Source organism: Agelaius phoeniceus, chromosome 7 (assembly GCF_051311805.1).
Source record: "Agelaius phoeniceus isolate bAgePho1 chromosome 7, bAgePho1.hap1, whole genome shotgun sequence".
Taxonomy (NCBI): domain Eukaryota; kingdom Metazoa; phylum Chordata; class Aves; order Passeriformes; family Icteridae; genus Agelaius; species Agelaius phoeniceus.
Genome location: NC_135271.1, coordinates 31,425,706 through 31,444,309, shown reverse-complemented (window position 1 = coordinate 31,444,309; position 18,604 = coordinate 31,425,706). Strand labels below are relative to the sequence as shown.

The following is an 18,604-nucleotide window of genomic DNA, read 5'->3' as shown; positions in this document are numbered from 1 at the left end:
GGGCGGGCAGCGGCCGGTCCGTCACACACGGAGGGAGGGGAGGGGAGGGGCGGGGAGGAAGCCGTCCCCCAGCCCCGGAGGCCGGACCCTTCTCCAAAGCCGGTTCCGAACATCTCGTTTCCCTGCGGAGCGTCCGTACCGTAGGTAAGAGGCTGAAATGGCTCCTCCGCCTCTGTCCTTCTGCTCCCGCCGGTTCGCCGGGGCCGGGGCCGTGGCGCTCGGCTGGGCTCCGTGCGCCGCCGCGCCTCACAAGAACCTTCGCCCGGCCAGGCCTGCCTGTTGCCGGGGCCCGGAGCCCTTGGCGGCTCTGGGAGCTGGATGAGGAGGTCGGGCCTCCTTCTCCTTCCAGGGATTCACCCCTTGCCTTGCCTGGGAGACTTCTCGAGGAGGTGAGTGCTGCCCCCGGGAAGGACAGCACCGCCCTTACACCCAGGTTTGCACAGTGTAGGGAGGTAAAGCCAGTTCGGCTTGGCCCTCAGCTCCCTGGAAGTACCTTGCCTGCAGGGTAGGCTCGCATCTTCCTCGAAGCCCTGTGCTTTTTCCAAGGCCTGGCTGCTTTCGGCAGCTAGGCCAAGGAGCTTGAGGACACAGCAAAGACCCACGTTCAAAACTAAAATATTGGCAAGTGTCCTTTCTGGATTTTTTTTGGATGTATTATTTTCTGGTCTGGCCAGCAGAGACTGGCAGCTGTGGGGTGCAACAAAGCAAAGCTTCAGGTTTCTTGGACTTTGCTTCCAGTGAACGCCAGGCTAGTGGGATACCCTGTTTAAAGGCCAGGGGGCTGGTGGAGGATTTCAGGAATCCCTAATTTCCAAGGCAAGGAAATGGAAGAAACCCTTAAGGACAGAAATGTATCTGTGGCTTGGGTGTTGGTGAGTAAAATTGCTGAGGAATCTGAGAGACAATTTTAGATCACGTCTATTTACCTATTAAATAGATCACATCTATTTACAGCCTGAATTGCTGTTAGTCTTTTTGAAGGAACAGCCCAACTATGTTGTCTCTTGTTGATGTACTGATTTTGTAGGCCCTATTTACAGCTGTATTGGGACCTGTTTGTCTCTTTGGTGACTTTTTAAGGGCTGGAATCAATTTACATTAACATTTTCATGTAATAAAACTGATTTATAGCATGACATTTGTTTTTCAGACATAGGTGCAAAATACTACCAAAACTGCACACCCTAACTGTTCTAACTTTCACATATGTTCTCTTTTTTTGGTCCCCTGTAGTTGTAACCTGAGACAGTGAATTTTTAGATCAATGAATATTAAAAACATAACAGAAGTAGTGAGCTTTTGGCTGGAATGGCTTACAGTGACAATTATATAATATGAATTCCTGTCTCAAGTTTAATAACTAACATTCATGAAATAGGCTGGGGATGTTTGAATATAACCAGTTATATGGCAATCTTTTATTTTTTCAAATGGAAGTCTAGATTCATGGTATATATTTGATATAAATAATTTACAGTTAACTCTGCCTGTATGGTTGAAAAACATATTTATTTAACTTGAAAATGGCTTCTGCCTTTCCTTGGTGGACAGTTTAAAAAACTTTTTTAAACAAAAACGTTGCTTCATTTTTTTGTTTCTTGAGCAGCACTACAGTTACAACAAGGTAACTGGGTCCCAACATAGAATTATATATTTGGAAACTAGTATTTATTTCTTCTTCTCTCAGAAAAACGGCCTATGTCCAAGTCCCCTTCCATTTTCACATGCTTTGAGAAGAGGATAAAGATGATGTGTCGTCTTGGATTCTGTTTCAATTAATTCCTTTGCATATTTCTGAAACTCTTGCTCTTTATAAAGTGCAATAGCCTCTCTCTGAGCATTGTAGTCCAAGTCTGCTTGCTTTTCCTGCTCTTTTCTTGCCTGCTTTTCAGCCTGATGAGAAAAGGGAATAACAAAGCTTAGTACTTTGTTCTCAACATCACCATCCTGTAGAGATGAGAGAGGGTAAAAGCTTACAGAAGGTCTGTGGCATCCTTAGCTGAAACTTGGCACTTATCATCCCTCCCCACTTCTCTCCCCTGCCTTATCTCCCCAGAAAGGGTACATTGAATAGCTGAGTGAACATCAGCATTAGCTGCTGCTCTTTGGTGACCTGCCCAGAAGATACAAGAGGACAGCAGTGCATGGTTGAAAAAATGTCCTAATGGCACAGGACAGGATGTGATCTGTCCTTGCAAACCACCCTTGATTTGCACCAATGCTCTGAGGAGGCTGGTCTCCAACACCAGCATATGCCGAGCACATGTGATTAAAAACAACCCAACAAACAATAAAATCCAAACAAAACAGCAAACTTCTTCTCTCTCTCTCAGCAGGAACTAGTGTATTGGTTTAGGTGCAAGCTTTTTCTGAAGCTTTCTATTTACCATTTGCTGGAGCTGAATTTTCTGTACTTCTCTGTTTGCCTCATCTCGTCCATGTTTTTTTTTGTTTTCCATTTCAAGGTGGATGCGGGCTTTTTCCATTAACCTATCACGTTCTTTTTCAGCCTCTTCTTTCTCCTGTCTCTCCTTTTCCTCTTTCAACTTCATCTGTAGTTCACAAAACACACAGAAGTTAACCAAGGAGCTGGCCTGCTAAGCTGGAAGCTGTATCTCCGTGCAGAAGCAGCCCTGAATCAGCGCTCCGATCAGCACGGTCACTGTGGCTGGCCAGTGTCCAAGCCCAGGGTTTTCAGCAGCCCTGGCAGAGGTGTGCCCAACACAGAAGGGGGAAAGGGAGAGGGGACTCCAGGAAAGGTGGCAGCAGACTTGCTGAAGCCTGCTGATGCTTGGCACCAGAGTCACCTGCTGTGGTCTGGGCCAGGCTCCTCAGCTGGGATAAGCAGAAGTAAGATCAGCCCAAGTTTCTTACCACAGTGGCTCTGTGTTCAGCAATAGATTCAAGGGCAGCCTTTTGTTTTGCTTCTTTCTCTTTGCATTTTTTTTCTTCTTCAGCTTCTATTCTTGCAGCATCTCTAGCCAGTCGACCATCTTCCTTCCTTAATGCCTCACTCATTTGTTCAGCTAATTGACTAATGATTTTGTCCCGTTGTTCCTGTACCTGTCTGCAGAAGAACATGAGCTTCCATAACATACCAGGGCAACACATCTGGGTCTACCTGAAGCTACCAAACTCAGCAATTCTGGCTCTAGAGCTCTCTCCTCTTGAACACACAGGCTGCCCCACCCACCCAGCTCGTGATCTCCTTCTGTTCCTCCTGTTTGGTTTATTTTTATATTATCTGCTTTAGCAAATACATGTTCCCAGTGTTCTTGTATCACTGGTTTCTGTTCAGTAATGAGCTGGATCACTCAGTAAGGATTCCAGCAAGCATCTTGCCATCAGGAGGGGATTGTTGGCCAGAAGCAGGAAGGGAAGAAAACTCTTAGATTGACTCAATGGTATCATCACGTGGTACCCTTAATGTTAAACTGATAAAATATCTCCCCTTAAGAAAATGATGCTGTTAATTAATATTTGGGCCTTGTTGAGAAGTCAAATAATTTTTCTTGAGTTGACTCAGAGAAATATAGCTTATACTCAAAAATATTTTCATCAAGGATCTTAATTGTCTTAATTGTTGAGGAGGTGGAGATTTGGCAGGCCATATGAAAATCACTCTTCACAATACACTGGTGCAAAGCTTTGCACTTTCATAAGCCTCTGTACTTTGAAAGGTGAGATTGCTCCTAAGGAACCTGTGAAAAAATTTCCTTTTTCTCCTGAATTCCCTGTTCTCCCTATGAGTAGAATTTAGAATAATGTGTTAGAATAACTGTTGATTGTGTTACATCATTAGTCTAAATGATCTGAAAACAACTACAGTATAATTTTTAGATCATTTATGATTTATACTCTAGCATTGCACCTACCTACGCATTTCAGCTTCTTTCTTTTTTCTCATCCGGGCAATAATTTCCTTTGCTTTGAAATGAGCTCTGATCCGCTCATCTTCTTCCATTTGGTTTTGTTCCTCTATTGCTTTGATTATTTTCTGGTCATTTACATACACCTGTATGGGCAAAATGGTCCTGATGTAACAGATGATGTTTGGAATATCTGCACCTTGGGTAGCAGCTTATAGGAATCACTCCCTGTTCCCCCTCCTCAAGTTTCTTTCAAAAACAGAAGAGAGAAAAGGGATCCTCAGGAAAGGAGAGAGAAGACAAGAAAAGAATACTTCCACTTACTTCTGCCTCCCTATTCAAACATGCATCAAGAGGAGGCAGTCAATGTGAGAGTGGGGAATGGAATTAAGCATCAAACAGATTGAGCATCAAACAGCTGCTTCTCTGGTGCATCACACAAACAAATTGCTGTGCAATGCAGAGAGCATTGTCCATGCTCCCACTGACACACATGGGCCAGGGGGATGGTCCAACCACCACCCACACAGATCATTCTGCTCCTGGCCCCACCTCATCCAAAACTACCCCTGTCTAAGAGCTTAATCCAAAGCACAACGGAAGAGGAGTTTTCTATACTTTAATGTAAAAAAACAACTGTCCTTTGCATGCTGGCCAGAACTGCTCTGAGGCAGTTCTTGTTTGTACCTTAGAAGCATGCCTTTGAAGAAGAAATGAGATGGTAGCAAGTCTTGACTGAATCACTAAACCTCTGCAATCATAAATATCGAGTCAAATTAAAAAGATACATTCAGTGTCTGTCTATTTCCTCTTTCTAACAAAGAAAAATGGGCTTAAAAACAGCAGGGATGTGAAACTTAAATCCAGTTCTCAAGTCAAGGAGCTATTCCTTGATGTCTACAGCAAAATCTTTAACCATAGACCAGTTAAAGCACCTTCAGACAACAGAAGGGAGGGGCCTCCAAGAGGTCTTTCTCAAAAGCACAGAGGAAAGATATGGCCTGCAACTGGCAGGGTAGCCATTTGATCCCAGGCTCCTAAAGCTGTCAGCAAAGACCCTGTTGCCAGTAGATCCCTTTATTTGTGGGCTGAGTCCAACCATCACAGCCAAGGTGAAATGCACTCTTGAACTGTCTGTTTTCCTGCTACTTACATGATACAGCTTCCGGCGTGCAAGTTTTTCCTCGTGTTCCTTTTCTTTTTTCCTCTGAGTTTCCAGTTGGTACAGTTGGATTGATCTCTGTATTTCTTCCTCTTCTCTTTTTTTTTCCTCTTTGGCCAGATCTGCCAGATGCTCACGCTCCTTTATTCTGAATCAGACAAAGGTGAATAAATTGTCTAGGAACTGCATGAAGTAATGAACTGCACAACCACAGGTATCTTGCAGTGAAAAATGTGATACTCTGAGTTGAAGGTAGGTAGAATATCAGAGGTGAATAACAGCATGATTGTTTGTAATGGTAACCCTGGTCAGAAAGGAGCTGCATGGTATGCTCACAGTTTGCAGTGTCGTGGTGAGAAGCTTTAGCTGGATGACTCCTTAGCACCACTGCATTGGTAATGCTCTGGCCTATATCTGCAGCATCCTTGGAGAGCAAGATTTCCCCAGTATGACCCACCATACCTGTGTTTCTTCTGGGCATGCGGGCAGCAGCTTAAACTGGTAATGTTCTGTACTAAGTTCTGCAAGGATCTATGTGTTGTGCCTGGAATATGTAAGACCAGACTTTGAACCCTTTCTCTGCCTTGGGAAATTCGATTCCTTTTATCAGATCTCTATGGCCAGTCCTATAAATACCACTCCATAAGATTTACAGAAAACCTGAGAGAAGGAATAGAAATGACAGTAATGCCTTCTCTTGTGCAATCTGGAAGCTCATTATGGGTAAATGGAAAATCTAATTTAAACTTTTCCTTGTCTGGAACAAAAACTGAGTAAAGTACACTTAAATTTCATTAACAACATTTGAACAGTGATTTCACTAAAACCTGCTGATGCTTCTAAGAGGCAGTTTTGCATACAGACTGTTGGCAACTAAAAATGCATGTAGCTTTTCCCTTTTGGGCAAGATCTTCTGTGATCTTCTTTTAAAAGAATGGCATTTGTGAAACTATTAGCAAGTTTTTTGTAAAAACCTCATAGAATGTATTTTGAGAAGAGTTTAAGTAAATAATGAAGTAGGGTTGCTTTTAATTATTACTTACTGTTGTAACTGATCTTTGCATAGTGCCTGTTTATTCATATAATGCTGATGTGCTTTTTCTTGCTCACTGAGAATGTATTCTTTAAATCGACGTTGCTCTTCTTCATAGTCCTTCTTTTTGCTATCAACTAATCTTGACTTTAGAAATTCAACTTGGGCATCTCTTTCTTTTAGGACCTTAGTAAGTAGAAGTGCACTCTGCAAGAGAACATTTAAAGTCATTTTTATGTTCAGAAGCCTTTAGAGACATTCAGTACAATTTCAATGTAAAATATATGAGTTGTCAACAGACATGGAACTGTCTCATTCTGTCTTCCTGATAACATAGGTAGGTTTTTGCACGATCAATAACCTCCTTCCGTTTTGCCGCTTGGAACTTTGCTTCTTCCAAATCAAGTAACTTTCTTTCTTCCTCTTCCTTTTCTTCACGTAATTTTTTGGCTTGAAGTTTCTGTTTTATCAGGTTCTACAGTGCAGACAAAATTAAAAATCACACTTAAATTTTGGATTGGTTTTTTACTTTGCATTTTAGCTTTAGGTAAAAAAATACAAATGTTTAAGTTAGATGTTAAACATATTAAAATGGCATTTAGCTGAAATACATATTCAAAAGCAAATGTTAAACAAAGGGAGTATAGCTAGAAATGTTACTATGTGTGGTTTTGTATATACAAAAGCAACTTGTGTACAAATGTATCTTGTTCTTACCAGAGTGGCATTGCGCGGGTCTTCTTTTCCAGCAGCTTTGGAGTCCAAGTCCACTTCTTCCTGTTCTTTTTTCTCATCAATGTGTGGTGCTTCTCTAATGCTGCCTTGAATCCTTTCCCATTGTGCTTTTGGCAATACAATGACCTGACGAAGATCTCTTTCTTTTCGAAGGAAATACTCATCTAGAATATTCTTTTCTTTCCAATGATGTGCTGTGCAGAGGGAAGATAAAATATGAAAGTTACTTAACCAGAAAATCCAATAATCAAATGTGTATCAGAATTTGAATGCTGGCATGGTAGTAATACTAAGGTATCCTTAGTGTTACTTAGTCCCCCATCCCCAAACCCCAGAGCTAAGACTGGGTATCTGTATCTGTAGTCTGCCTACGAGCAGTGCATGTACTTCGACAGGCACTGACTGCCTGGACTTTGTACTGCCAAGTACTGCCCTTGCCTGTTTGTGTGTCTGTGTGGGCTTGGCTTGTAGTAACACGCTTCCCTGGCAATACTTGGGCATGATTCTTAGAACAGCAGGGAGCAGAGACCATTCCCAATATGAAGAGGAATATTGTTAAATTCATTCTGCTGGCTGGATGAGGCAGCAGTTTGAGCACAGACTGTGCCTTACTTCCATGTCCTGCATGCTCATCATATTTACTGAAATAGTTCTGTTGTAGATCAGTTTTTGATTTGTTGGCAAGACTAAGATTTCTTTGTTGCATTAGGCCCACATACACGTGTGAAGGCGTAAATGCAGCTTTTCTAGTTGATGTCTAGGTTTTGTGAAAAGCTCTTTCAAGTGTCACCACCCGTTTTGAAGGGAGTGGCAATCTGTACAGGCTGGTGTTGTGTAGAAATTGTGTGATTTGAGCAGACTAACAGGCCATGTCTGAAAGGTAAGGAGGCTTTCTCTTAGAGTGACACCGGTGTCAAACTCTGTTTTCCAGATGCCGTTGCCGATCAGTCTCCCGACAGGGATGGGACCTGATCCTCTCCCTCTGTCCTAGGTGAAGACAGCCTCAGCAGAAGTAAAGGCGCACTGATGCGCCCTGCAGGCAGGACTCTGCCAGCCCCTCGTTCTTCCCCAGCCGCTGCCCCTGGAGGTTACTGGACCTGCGCTGCGTTCAGGTCAGTTCTCTCCACTCCGTTCCTAGGGAGAAACAGCCCCTCTTGCCGTCTGCAGCCGGGGGAGCTTTGGGGAGAGTCTCGCTGGGCACCCCTCCAGCCTCCCGGAGCCGTGCGGCCGCGGGCTCGCCACTGCCCTCCCGCCGGGTCCCGCTGCCCGCGGGGCAGCCGCACTCACGGGCGCCGCGCCGCCGCCGCCGCCCCGCCGTAGCCGCCGCCATCTTCCCGGGCCGCGGCGCCGTTGCCGGGCGACCGGCGGCGCGCGGTCACGTGACGGCGCGCGGGGGGCGGGGCCCCGCCGGCCGGCGCTGCCCCTTCCCCTCACGGGCCGGGCGGCGGCACCGGGCGCTGTTCCAGCGGCTGCGGCCCCGCCGGCCAGGCTGTTCTGCTGGCTGCGGGGCCCGGGGCAGGGCTGATCCGCCCGGGAGGGGCCGGCAGGTTCCGCTCCACTAACGGCTGCATTTCGTTTCGTTGGCTGCCTTGATTTAGCGCGGCCTCGTTGAAGGTTCGAACCCGTTCCGTCTGTTTGAACAGACGGTGATCGTTTCCTTTTGAAACACCTATTGAGGTGTTTTGCCAGGAGAATCCCTGTTCGGTCGCATTGGCGAATGCTGATGGAGAAATTAGTGTCTGCTCAAACTGATGGTATGTGAATACAGGAAGATTGGTGCTGTGTTAGCAAGTATTAGTAAGCATGAGTTAGATACTGTCACAGTTACTATTTTAAACAGAAGTTGGACACTGAACTTTGGCATTTACAAATTGCATTTTTAGCTACAGCACAACTTCCCGTCATGGTAGTGGCCATAAATAGTTTATTTTGTTCCAATATTTTCTTCCAGAATTTTTCTCTTCTGAACACAACGTCGGGGTAGAAATATAGTACTTCTGTTTATATAAATAATTTTCTTATTTGTTTGTTTTGGAAACTATTTTCTCACAGCTATGAAATTTCTGTTGGTTTTTGATTTTGACCATACAATCATAGATGAAAATAGTGACACCTGGATTGTGAAATGTGCTCCTGAAAGAAAACTTCCTAATGGATTAAGAAACTCTTACCAACCAGGACATTGGACAGAATATATGGGCAGAGTCTTTGTCTACTTGGGAGACAATGGTGTCAAAGAAGATGAGATGAAAAGAACTATGACAACAATTCCTTTCACTGCGGGAATGATAGATCTTCTGGGATTTATTGGCGAGAACAAGGAGTTGTTTGATTGTATAATTGTTTCAGATTCTAATACAGTATTTATTGACTGGATTTTGAAAGCTGCTGACTTCCATAAAGTGTTTGATGAAGTGTTTACAAACCCTGCAGCATTCAGCAGTACTGGCTATCTTACTGTACAGCACTTCCATGCTCACCATTGTGCAAAATGCCCTAAAAACCTTTGCAAAAGGAAAGTTTTAAAAGAATTTCTAGATAAACAGTTGGAGAGAGGAGTGAGTTATACACAAATTATATATATAGGTGATGGTGGGAATGACTTATGTCCAGTAATGTTTTTGAAGAAGAATGATATTGCTATGCCCAGGCAGGGGTATACCTTGGAGAAAAGGATTTCTCAACTGGCCCAAAGTCTCAGTCCTGTACAGTGTTCTGTTCTGGTTTGGTCATCTGCAATCGACATTATGTCTTACCTGAAATTACTTATAAAGGAATGATTCAAATGATAAAGGAAACTGATGCAGTTACATTTTAGCATATTGGGAGAGAAAAACTGCATGTGTATAAAAGCTCAAAATTGTAAAATTGGACTATTTTCTGAAATTATGGGGTTTTTAACCACAACATAAAACTGTTTATGTTCAATCCTGGTGATAATGGGAAAGTGCAGTAAAAAAGGCCTTCTAACACAGTACAGATTCCAACATAAGTGGAGAAGGGGTGTTGGGACAGGATTTGTCATTAGTTTTTGGCTATTCCCTCCCCTCCAACCCTTTACAAGTATATAGCTGATATATACTTGCAATCCCACACACTTAGGGGAAGGAGTAGGATTCCTGTTCAAAAGAATGAAATTCTTTATTAGAAAACATTAGGTGCCAGGAGCACCTAGGTTCTAGACCTGTTGGCTTTTATGCTTCTCTGATCTCATGGCAAATTATTTGCTTGTAATCTTGTTTAATCCAAAGATGCACTTATATTTTCAATCAATTATTTTACCAAACAAAATTACTTTTTAATACTTTGTATTATCTTGTATTGTAAAGACAATAAAAGTTGCTGTCGCTGACAAATGCAACACAACTAATTTGTGTCATGTATTCTGCTGGTCTGTGTTTCATCAGGCATGGCGAGAGTAGACACAAGTGTAGGTGTCAGCCTTTGGCCGGTCAGACCCTTTCTCCTCTGCAAAGCTGTAATGATGTTGCTTTTTTGTTCAAAGAAAAGTCTTTCTCCCATTCTGACTACTGCCCTGACAGTGTGCTACTGCCACTCTGTACAGAGCTGGCTCTGCTTTGATCTTCCATGCTGGCAGCTCTGAGTCAGCCAGGTGCCTTTTTTTCCTCCTTGGTTGCTGCTGCAGTGCACAGGCTCACAGAATGGAACATACATATGCGTGTATACACTGATTTCACCTATTCATTCTCATTTATATCTACAGCACAATCTCTTAACAGTCTGGAAGGAAGCATCAATGTCCATTTTAACTTTTAAACAGATTGGTCTGTCTAAGTAGTTCTAAAGAACTGTTTGTGACTATACAGTCTTTCTCTTTACCACTGACAGTGAGATAAGCCCCAAGTGTTGGTGCACATAAAGGTACTAAAACTAAGTCTCATTAAAGTTAAATCATGTGTTTTCCTGCCAAATGATTTTATTCTCATATCTCAGAAAAGGTTCAAAATGCTGATGTAGTCTGCTATTAAACTGAGGTCATATTTAGCTTAAGTGCTTTAATAACTGAGAGATTAGGCCAACTTTCACAGTACCTCAGTTGCAGATGTCTGAGGAGTAGCTCAGCAGCCTGCAGTTGCTGTATCTGTCTTCTTTTTTTTTCTGTGCAATGTTATTCTCATTTTCTTTTCAACATTTCATGATATCACTACCTTCTTTTTCCTTAATTGAAGATTTTTGAGTGGTCTTTCCTGTTTTCAGGCTGCTGGTTTACATTAATTTCCCTTGTGCACTTCTTTCCTTCCCTCACCTATTTTATTGTATTGTAGAAGGTTGCTTTGAACACTCTGTTGCCTAAGATGTCCAAAGTAATATACTTCAGTTCTCAGGAGCCTGGCTTTAATGATGGATATTTGGTGTCTGAGATGTTCATATTTGGGATCTTGGCCTATTGTTTTACTCAAGGGCACAAAGACATCTAAGGACTGGTGGGTCTCAGGCTGTGGCAGGTTTAAGTTGTCTGGTTTACAGGTCATACAAAAGAATGATAATATATGAAACTGCCCTGTTGCAAAGGGCAATTTCATATATTACTTGGGCTTTTAAGTTGTTGCCATTGTTTGACCCCAGCTGGCAACTAAGTGCACTCCAATCCCTCACTGAGTGAGGAGGAGAATTAGGGAAAAAAATTAAACCTCATGAGTTGAGATGAGAACAAATTAATAATTGAAACAAAATAAAATATAGTAGTACTAAATTACTATAATTGTAATGAAAAGGAGAAAGAAAGGAATGAAGAGATGTATCATGCACTGCTCCCCACCCTGTGATGGATGCCCAGCCCACCCCCGAGCAGTGATGGGCCCCTCCCAGCCGACTCCCTCAGTTTCTGTGCTGGGTGTGCCCTCCGTGCTGTGGAACATCCCTTTGGCCTGGCCAGGTCAGCTGTCCTGGCCATGCTCCCCCCAGCTCCTTGTGGAGCTCCTCACTGACAGGGCATGGGACACTGAAAAGTCCTTGACTCTGGGTAAACACCACTTAGCAACAACCAAAACAACAGTGTGTTATCAACATGATTCCCATGGTAAATCCAAAACAGCACTAACCAGCGACTAAGAAGGAAATTAACTCTATCCCAGCCAAAACCAGGATAGTTGTATGCTTCCTTAATTCTAGATGTGCTGCTGAATGTTCCAGATTCTGTGCTGGTCTCGTCTGTGTTTTTCAGAACTTGGTTATGGACTAGCTTGCTTTCAGTTTGTCCACAGATCTTGGTTACAGCTTGCTTAAAAACAAACAAAAAGTAGTATAGCAATGATTACTCAGCTTTTTCTTCCATTTACACTAACTATTGTTGTTTTAGCCTTAAGGGACCTACCTTGTAATTTGCTGTGAGAGTGAGATATTGGGTGAGAAATTGTTCTTCATCCTCAAAAAAGGATTTTTCTGTGGCTTTGATTAAAGTGCTGAAGCAGGAGTTGAGAGTAAATTATGCAGAGTACTTGAAATATTAGCAATTATGTTCTAATCACTTTAAGTAGAGGATAGAGCTGACGATATTTGCCAGCCAAAGTGCATGTTGGAGACAGAAGAAATTTTTGAGTTCCAGTAGGCAGACCATTAAGCTATTAATTAGGTCTTGTTTGGGTTTTTTTCCCCACTTAATAGAAGTGAGGATTTTTCTGAAGCACCACAATTACCAAAATTTTCCACGTTTGGTTACAATGGAGGGGAGATGAGTATCTCCAGAGAGTGAAGCTGGTTGAAGCTGAGAGCCCAGCCAAAAAAAAGGGAAAAGCTCCTTGAAGGGATGTTCAGTACTAAGTGTTGCTGACTTCCTGACTTGCTCTCTGGGAAGGAGATGACTTAGGGAAAAATGTTATGAAAAAAAATGCATAACAAAAGTCATATCTGTATGGGAAAGGTGTGCTGTCATGCACCATGACTGTGTGAGTACTTAGCCTTAGAATCGTGTGCTAGTGCAATAGCCGAGACTTCAAAGAAGTTCCTGCTTGTCCATAGGAAGCTGATGAAATGGAAAATGCAACCAAAACAAAGCTGTTGACATGGGGATGTATAAATACTTTGGGCTGCACAAGAGAATTTTCTGGCTAAAGAAATGGAATAATGTAGCTGGAGGGACAGGCCCATGTCAGACAGCAGAGCTGTTGTAATTACTGGGTTACACTACAAACTCCAATTCTCTGGGCTAACAATGCATCCAGAGGGGTTGAAAAAAAGGAAGGCATAGATGTATGTAGGTGTGGGGAAATTTTGGTATGGTGGGTTTTTTTGTTTGTTTGGATCATTTTGTCTCATGTTACTGACCCTTTGAATCCTGGTGCAGGGCTAGCATGGGAGGAAGGATGGCAGAGGAGTACAACCATTTACACTTTCCTGTTTGGATTTCCTTAGTTCATACTTCTGCTTTGTGGCAGAAATACCACCAGTAATTAAAAGAAAAATATTATGCTTTTTCATCTGTGTTGAGTGGGAACTATCAAAATTTCTCCTTTTGGGTATTGCTGGCACATAGCTAATAATAATATTCGCCTCCTTTTGGTTGAAGAAATTACTGGCAGTTCTTTCAATCTCCCTGCTCTGGTAGGGCAGGGAGAGCCTGGCTGCTGGATGCGAAGAATCTGAACCCTGCTGGAGATGGAGAGCCCACAGCTGCTTGAACCCGGAGGATGCTGTGTTTCAAATAAAGAAAATGTGTAGCTAGCAGAAAAAAAAAAAAAAAAAGACTTCTTAAATTGTGAATCACATTTTCAGGAGTTTTAAAAGCCCATATAGCCTTCTTCCTGAAAAATTTACTTATAGTTGGAATCTGTTTGTGGGCATAATTTATCACTGTCCTTTGCACCCTGCCAGATTCAGGAGTTTGGGGAGAGCTGTGGCTGCTCCCTTTCGGCACCTGCTCTCCGGTAATGGGGGAGCCCTTGGAGCTTGCTGCTCTTCCCAGTATCGCTCCTCCAGGCGCCCTGGGAGCGCGGGGCGCCCTGCGAGAGGCGGCTTTAGGTCGCTAACAGCGGCCGCCGAGGCCCCTCGCTTTGTTGTGTGGCTGAGTGACACCGAGCTGGTGACGCTCCCCAGGCATCTGCTCCTGTCCCTAACACGGCCGGGCCTTCTGTCACCACCGCTGACAGCCTTTAACCCCTGCCCCAGGGTGGGGAGCGCCGGGACGGAGGCGGCAGCGGCTCGGGCCGGACCTTTCGGAGGCGAGCGGGCGAGCGGGGGCCGGGCTGGGCGCCGGGGCCCGCCGGCCTGGCTGAGGGGTGCCTGGCGGGGGGGGCGGCCGGGACACCAAAATAGGAGCTGTTTCTGCGGCCCCGCTGCTCCCTCCGGCAGCGGCTCTTCCAAAGACGGTCAGGGACCGCCGCGGGCTGGGAGCTCCCGTGTGCCGGGCGGGTCCGCAGCCGGAGGGCGGCCGGGCTGCGCGGACAAAGCGGCGGGAGCTGCGGGCGCGGCGATGGCCGCGGCCGGGCAGGAGGAGTACGCGTACCTCTACAAGGACTCCGCGCACCCCGCCGGCTTCTTGGAGGCGTTCCGGGCGTTTTACCTGGACGGGCTGTTCACCGACATCACCCTGCAGTGCGCCTCGGGGGTCATCTTCCACTGCCACAGAGCTGCCCTGGCAGCCTGCAGCAGTTATTTTAAAGCCATGTTCACAGCCGATATGAAAGAAAAATCCAAAAATCAGATCAACCTTCCCGGGCTCAGCCATGCAGTACTGGAAGCTCTCGTGAATTATGCATACACATCACAGATCCAGATAACAAAGAGAAATGTCCAAAGCCTACTCCAGGCTGCAGACCTGCTCCAGTTCGTGTCAGTAAAGAAAGCCTGTGAGCAGTTTCTGGTAAGGCACTTAGATACTGACAACTGCATTGGGATGCACTCCTTTGCCGAATATCACGATTGCTCAGAGCTGGAGAAAGAGTCCAGAAGGATATTGTTATGGCAGTTTGAAGAAGTGTGGAAGCAGGAAGAGTTTCTGGACATTGGCAAGGAGAAGCTCTCTTATATTCTCTCCAGGGAGAATCTCAATGTTCAGAAAGAAGAGGCAGCCATTGAGGCTGTCATTAAGTGGGTGACACACAACGTGGAAGGAAGAATTGAAGACATCTGTGAAGTGCTGAGCTGCATCAAATTAGACTTAGATAATGTGTACTTAAGGTCAGCTTTAAGCCTGCAAAAAAAATGCCGACTCAATGACAGTAAGATAAGGTCACTCATATATAATGCCCTGAACCTCAATCCCAAAGGTCTTTCCAGAAGATCCACAGCAGCCATGTATGTAATTGGAGGATATTATTGGCATCCCTTATCAGAAGTGCATGTTTGGGATCCTTTAACTGATGCATGGGTCCAGGGAACAGAGATGCCAGATCACACCAGAGAGAGCTATGGGGTCACCAGTTTGGGACCAGACATATATGTAACAGGAGGTTACAGAACAGAGAGCATTGAAGCTCTTGACACCGTGTGGATATATAACAGCGAGAGAGATGAGTGGACAGAAGGCTGCCCCATGCTCGATGCCAGGTATTACCACTGCGCCGTGTCCTTGAGTGGCTGCGTTTATGCTTTGGGAGGGTACCGAAAGGGAGCTCCAGTCCAAGAAGCTGAGTTTTATGATCCTTTAATACAGAAATGGCTTCCCATTGCAAACATGATCAAAGGTAGGTAAACTTTTGTATAGGGTCTGCCTCCAATGACAATTCTTTAGTATTTGCCATTTTTAAGTGCCATGGAAACATTTAGGATTTGATCCAAAATCTAGAGAAATCCATGGGAATTTTCTGTTAATGTTGGTGGGCTTTGGTTCAGGTCTTCACTAGCCAAATAACCACAACCATCCAAATGCTATACTGGGCTGTGCCATAGAACAGCGGGTAGAAACGTAAGTGGTAGTCTCAGTTTAATTTTGCCTTTTTCATGAGTAAAATTTCTGTTCAAATTAGAAAGAAATCAGAAAATACCCAGGATAAGAGTCCAACATTGCGGTGTGATTTCAGGGTTTACCTCAGAAACCCATTCAGTACACAATCAAAGAGCAAGCTTCAATAAAGGGACTGTATTATTTTTACATATGATTTTCCATGCAGTCATTTACAAAGGTGTCATAATTTAAAACTTCTTGCATGGAGTTCCCGCCTATTTCTGTGTATCATCTGTTCAGGATTCTTTGTTTAATCTTTAGTACGAGGATAATGAAAAGCACTAATACCTGTTTCTAGCAGCCAAAGTAGTGATCTACTAAAAATGTATGAATCACAGCCTAACCAAAGGGTATTAACTCTGAGATAAGCTCTGTTGGTGTGAGCCTGGTGCTAAATAATGCCAGGGTCACTGGTTTGATCCCTGTATGTGCCATTCACTTAAGAGTTGGATTTGATGATCTTTCTGGGTCCCTTCCAACTCAGACTATTCTGTGATTATTTTGTAACAGTAACAACAATACTACAGTTTAACATTTTATCATACATTTTTATAAATGAATGCAAATATTTATAATTAGATATAAAAATTTAAGTTAATGCAACATAATATTTTTCTATGTACAAGAGAATTTTTGGATGTATATGTAAAAGAAAAAAAGCAGGCCTTTACAACTTTCTCCATTGTTTGTATGTTTTCCTCAGACATTGCTACTATTTTCTTTTTATTTCCTTCGAAAGTAGAAATGCTATGCTAATCCTATGAGTTACACATTCTATGCAGTTGTTTTGCCAGTTTTTATAAGTGTGAAACTAAGATGCTCAGACCCCCCTTTGCTTTATTTCATTTTGTTGTCCTAGAGACAGTGTTAGAATGGCTTCATTCTGTTTGTGTCCTTGTATATACAATAGCTTAATTAGTAATACCATGAGAATGACCAAAAGTATCAGAAAAGATGCCCCAAGACACTGAAGAATCTCTACTCCCATTATCTTTGCTCTTGCCATCTAAGTGATTTTTTTAACAACTCTAACTTAGTGAAACAGAGAAACTAATTGCCTATTCCAAAATCAGTGAGACCATGTGACTTTACTTACTGTCTAAAAATCCTGTGAACTATTGGGTGGCCATATTATGTGCAATATATATTGGTTACTGCAATTTTATTTAGTCATTCTTGACTTTTGCTGATATCTTCATAAATCTGTTTTATTCACATTCAGTTAAATACTTGCAAGCATATAGTGTTAATAAATATTAACAAATCATTTGAAATGGGGTTATGGATGGAAGAGACCATGGTTATTGCATGCAGTCTGAATGCATGTTTGACTTTCACACTGTGAACAGGAGTTGGAAATGCCACTGCCTGTGTCCTGCATGAAGTCATCTATGTCGCTGGAGGTCACTATGGGTACAGGGGAAGCTGCACCTACGATAAAATCCAGAGATACCATTCAGGTAGCAATGAGTGGAGTATAGTCACCACAAGTCCACATCCAGGTAAATAATGTCTCTAACAAACATAGAGCTTGATTTGATTACTTGTACTTGGGAGTCCTTAAGCCCAGTTAGGGGCATATTGGCATATTGGCATATTCCTAATTAAAAAAAGAAATGCCTGTAGGGCAGCAAGGGCTGTTTCCAAACTGTGAAAGTGGAAAGGAAGACCTTCTTCACGTATCTGTTCTACAGAAATCACTATATAAACACTGAATTAATGAATGTCCACATTCTATTAAATCATATAACTTTCTGTAAAACCTAACTATGCATTGACATTTGGCAAAAACTATTTCTATTAATTTTAAAAGGGTTTTCTCTATGTTCTACATCTGGTAACTAGGATTTTAAAGCAATTTTCACTGAGTACTGGTGCTGTAGTGTAGCAGAAAATCTTGAGGTGTCTCCTGAGCTCAATGAGGACATTCAGCTGCCCTCAGTGGTGCCCAATGTTTGTCATGTACTTGCAGTTGAAGTTAATGTTATCATGCTGAGTTGTACTGTATTCCTTTCTTTCCAAAGAATATGGATTGTGTTCAATTACGTTACAAAACAAGATCTATTTTGTGGGTGGACAGACCACGATCACTGACTGCTATGACCCAGAGCAAAATGAGTGGAAGCAGATGGCTCACATGATGGAGAGAAGGATGGAGTGTGGCACGGTGGTCATGAACGGATGCATCTATGTAACAGGAGGATATTCCTATTCCAAAGGAACATACCTGCAGAGCATTGAGAAGTATGACCCTGAACTGAACAAATGGGAAGCAGTGGGTAATCTTCCCAGTGCTATGCGGTCACATGGCTGTGTCTGTGTGTATAATGTGTAAGCATTTCATTTACATCTTGCTGTTACAGAAAACAGCAGATGCAGTATTCATAACAGTACTGATTACCTCATGAGGGGTTGTCTAATACAATCACTTAATGCACATTGTTTATAACTAGATATTATTTGTTCTCATTTTAAACAGCTCAGAAACATATATGTGGTAACAAGATTTCCATATATTTTTCAGTCCAATCATTCTTTGTCATGGAAGTTCTCAAATTGGTCTAATACTTTGTACAGCAACATAGGAACTACTGTGAAAAATGGATTTGCTTTTGTTAATCACTGGATGAAACTATGACTTGGTGCTAAGATGAGTAAAGCCAAACAAAATACAGTTCTAAGGACTACTGGCCTTAAGATGAAGTCTTTGTATTCTGAAGGTAGCTGTAGAAATGGATCATTGACACAAGCTAAGTGTATGGTGTATGCAGAGCAATATCACTGGGATAACCAGGTTATCAGATTCAGAAATGGGCATTTACAGGACGCCTCTAACTCTACCTTCAAGTGCCAAAGCAAAGAGCTTAGGCTAGGAATGAGCAAAGAAATGTTGGTAATAGCCC

At 43.1% G+C, this 18,604-nt stretch overlaps 3 protein-coding genes across 6 annotated transcripts; 2 read left to right on the top strand and 1 right to left on the bottom strand.

Annotated features, from left to right (window-relative positions):
* Positions 1–6: 6 nt before the first annotated feature.
* On the top strand, positions 7–10,165 carry PHOSPHO2 (phosphatase, orphan 2). 4 transcript variants are annotated; one of them, XM_077181433.1, is made up of 5 exons: positions 7–144; positions 5,152–5,283; positions 6,248–6,401; positions 7,731–7,911; positions 8,852–10,165. In XM_077181433.1, exon 5 carries the CDS (start codon positions 8,854–8,856, stop codon positions 9,577–9,579), a length of 726 nt encoding a protein of 241 aa, XP_077037548.1. In that variant the 5' UTR covers positions 7–144; positions 5,152–5,283; positions 6,248–6,401; positions 7,731–7,911; positions 8,852–8,853; the 3' UTR covers positions 9,580–10,165. The 4 variants fall into 4 exon arrangements, 3 of the variants coding, with proteins under 3 accessions (XP_077037548.1, XP_077037549.1, XP_054492240.2); XR_013183072.1 differs by lacking the exon at positions 6,248–6,401 and having other exon boundaries at positions 7,791–7,911; positions 8,897–8,914; XM_077181434.1 differs by lacking the exon at positions 6,248–6,401 and having other exon boundaries at positions 7,791–7,911.
* On the bottom strand, positions 1,491–8,183 carry CFAP210 (cilia and flagella associated protein 210). Its single transcript, XM_054636261.2, has 9 exons — positions 8,087–8,183; positions 6,782–6,993; positions 6,366–6,539; positions 6,075–6,271; positions 5,023–5,179; positions 3,876–4,015; positions 2,875–3,067; positions 2,388–2,552; positions 1,491–1,893 (listed from the first exon to the last, which is right to left on the bottom strand). The coding sequence occupies exons 1-9, from the start codon at positions 8,127–8,129 to the stop codon at positions 1,684–1,686; spliced, it is 1,491 nt and encodes a 496-aa protein (XP_054492236.2). The 5' UTR covers positions 8,130–8,183; the 3' UTR covers positions 1,491–1,683.
* Positions 10,166–10,280: 115 nt separating the features above from the next.
* KLHL23 (kelch like family member 23) lies at positions 10,281–18,385 on the top strand. Its single transcript, XM_054636260.2, has 3 exons — positions 10,281–15,441; positions 17,051–17,203; positions 17,726–18,385. Exons 1-3 carry the CDS (start codon positions 14,229–14,231, stop codon positions 18,034–18,036), a joined length of 1,677 nt encoding a protein of 558 aa, XP_054492235.1. The 5' UTR covers positions 10,281–14,228; the 3' UTR covers positions 18,037–18,385.
* The last annotated feature ends 219 nt before the right edge of the window (positions 18,386–18,604 follow it).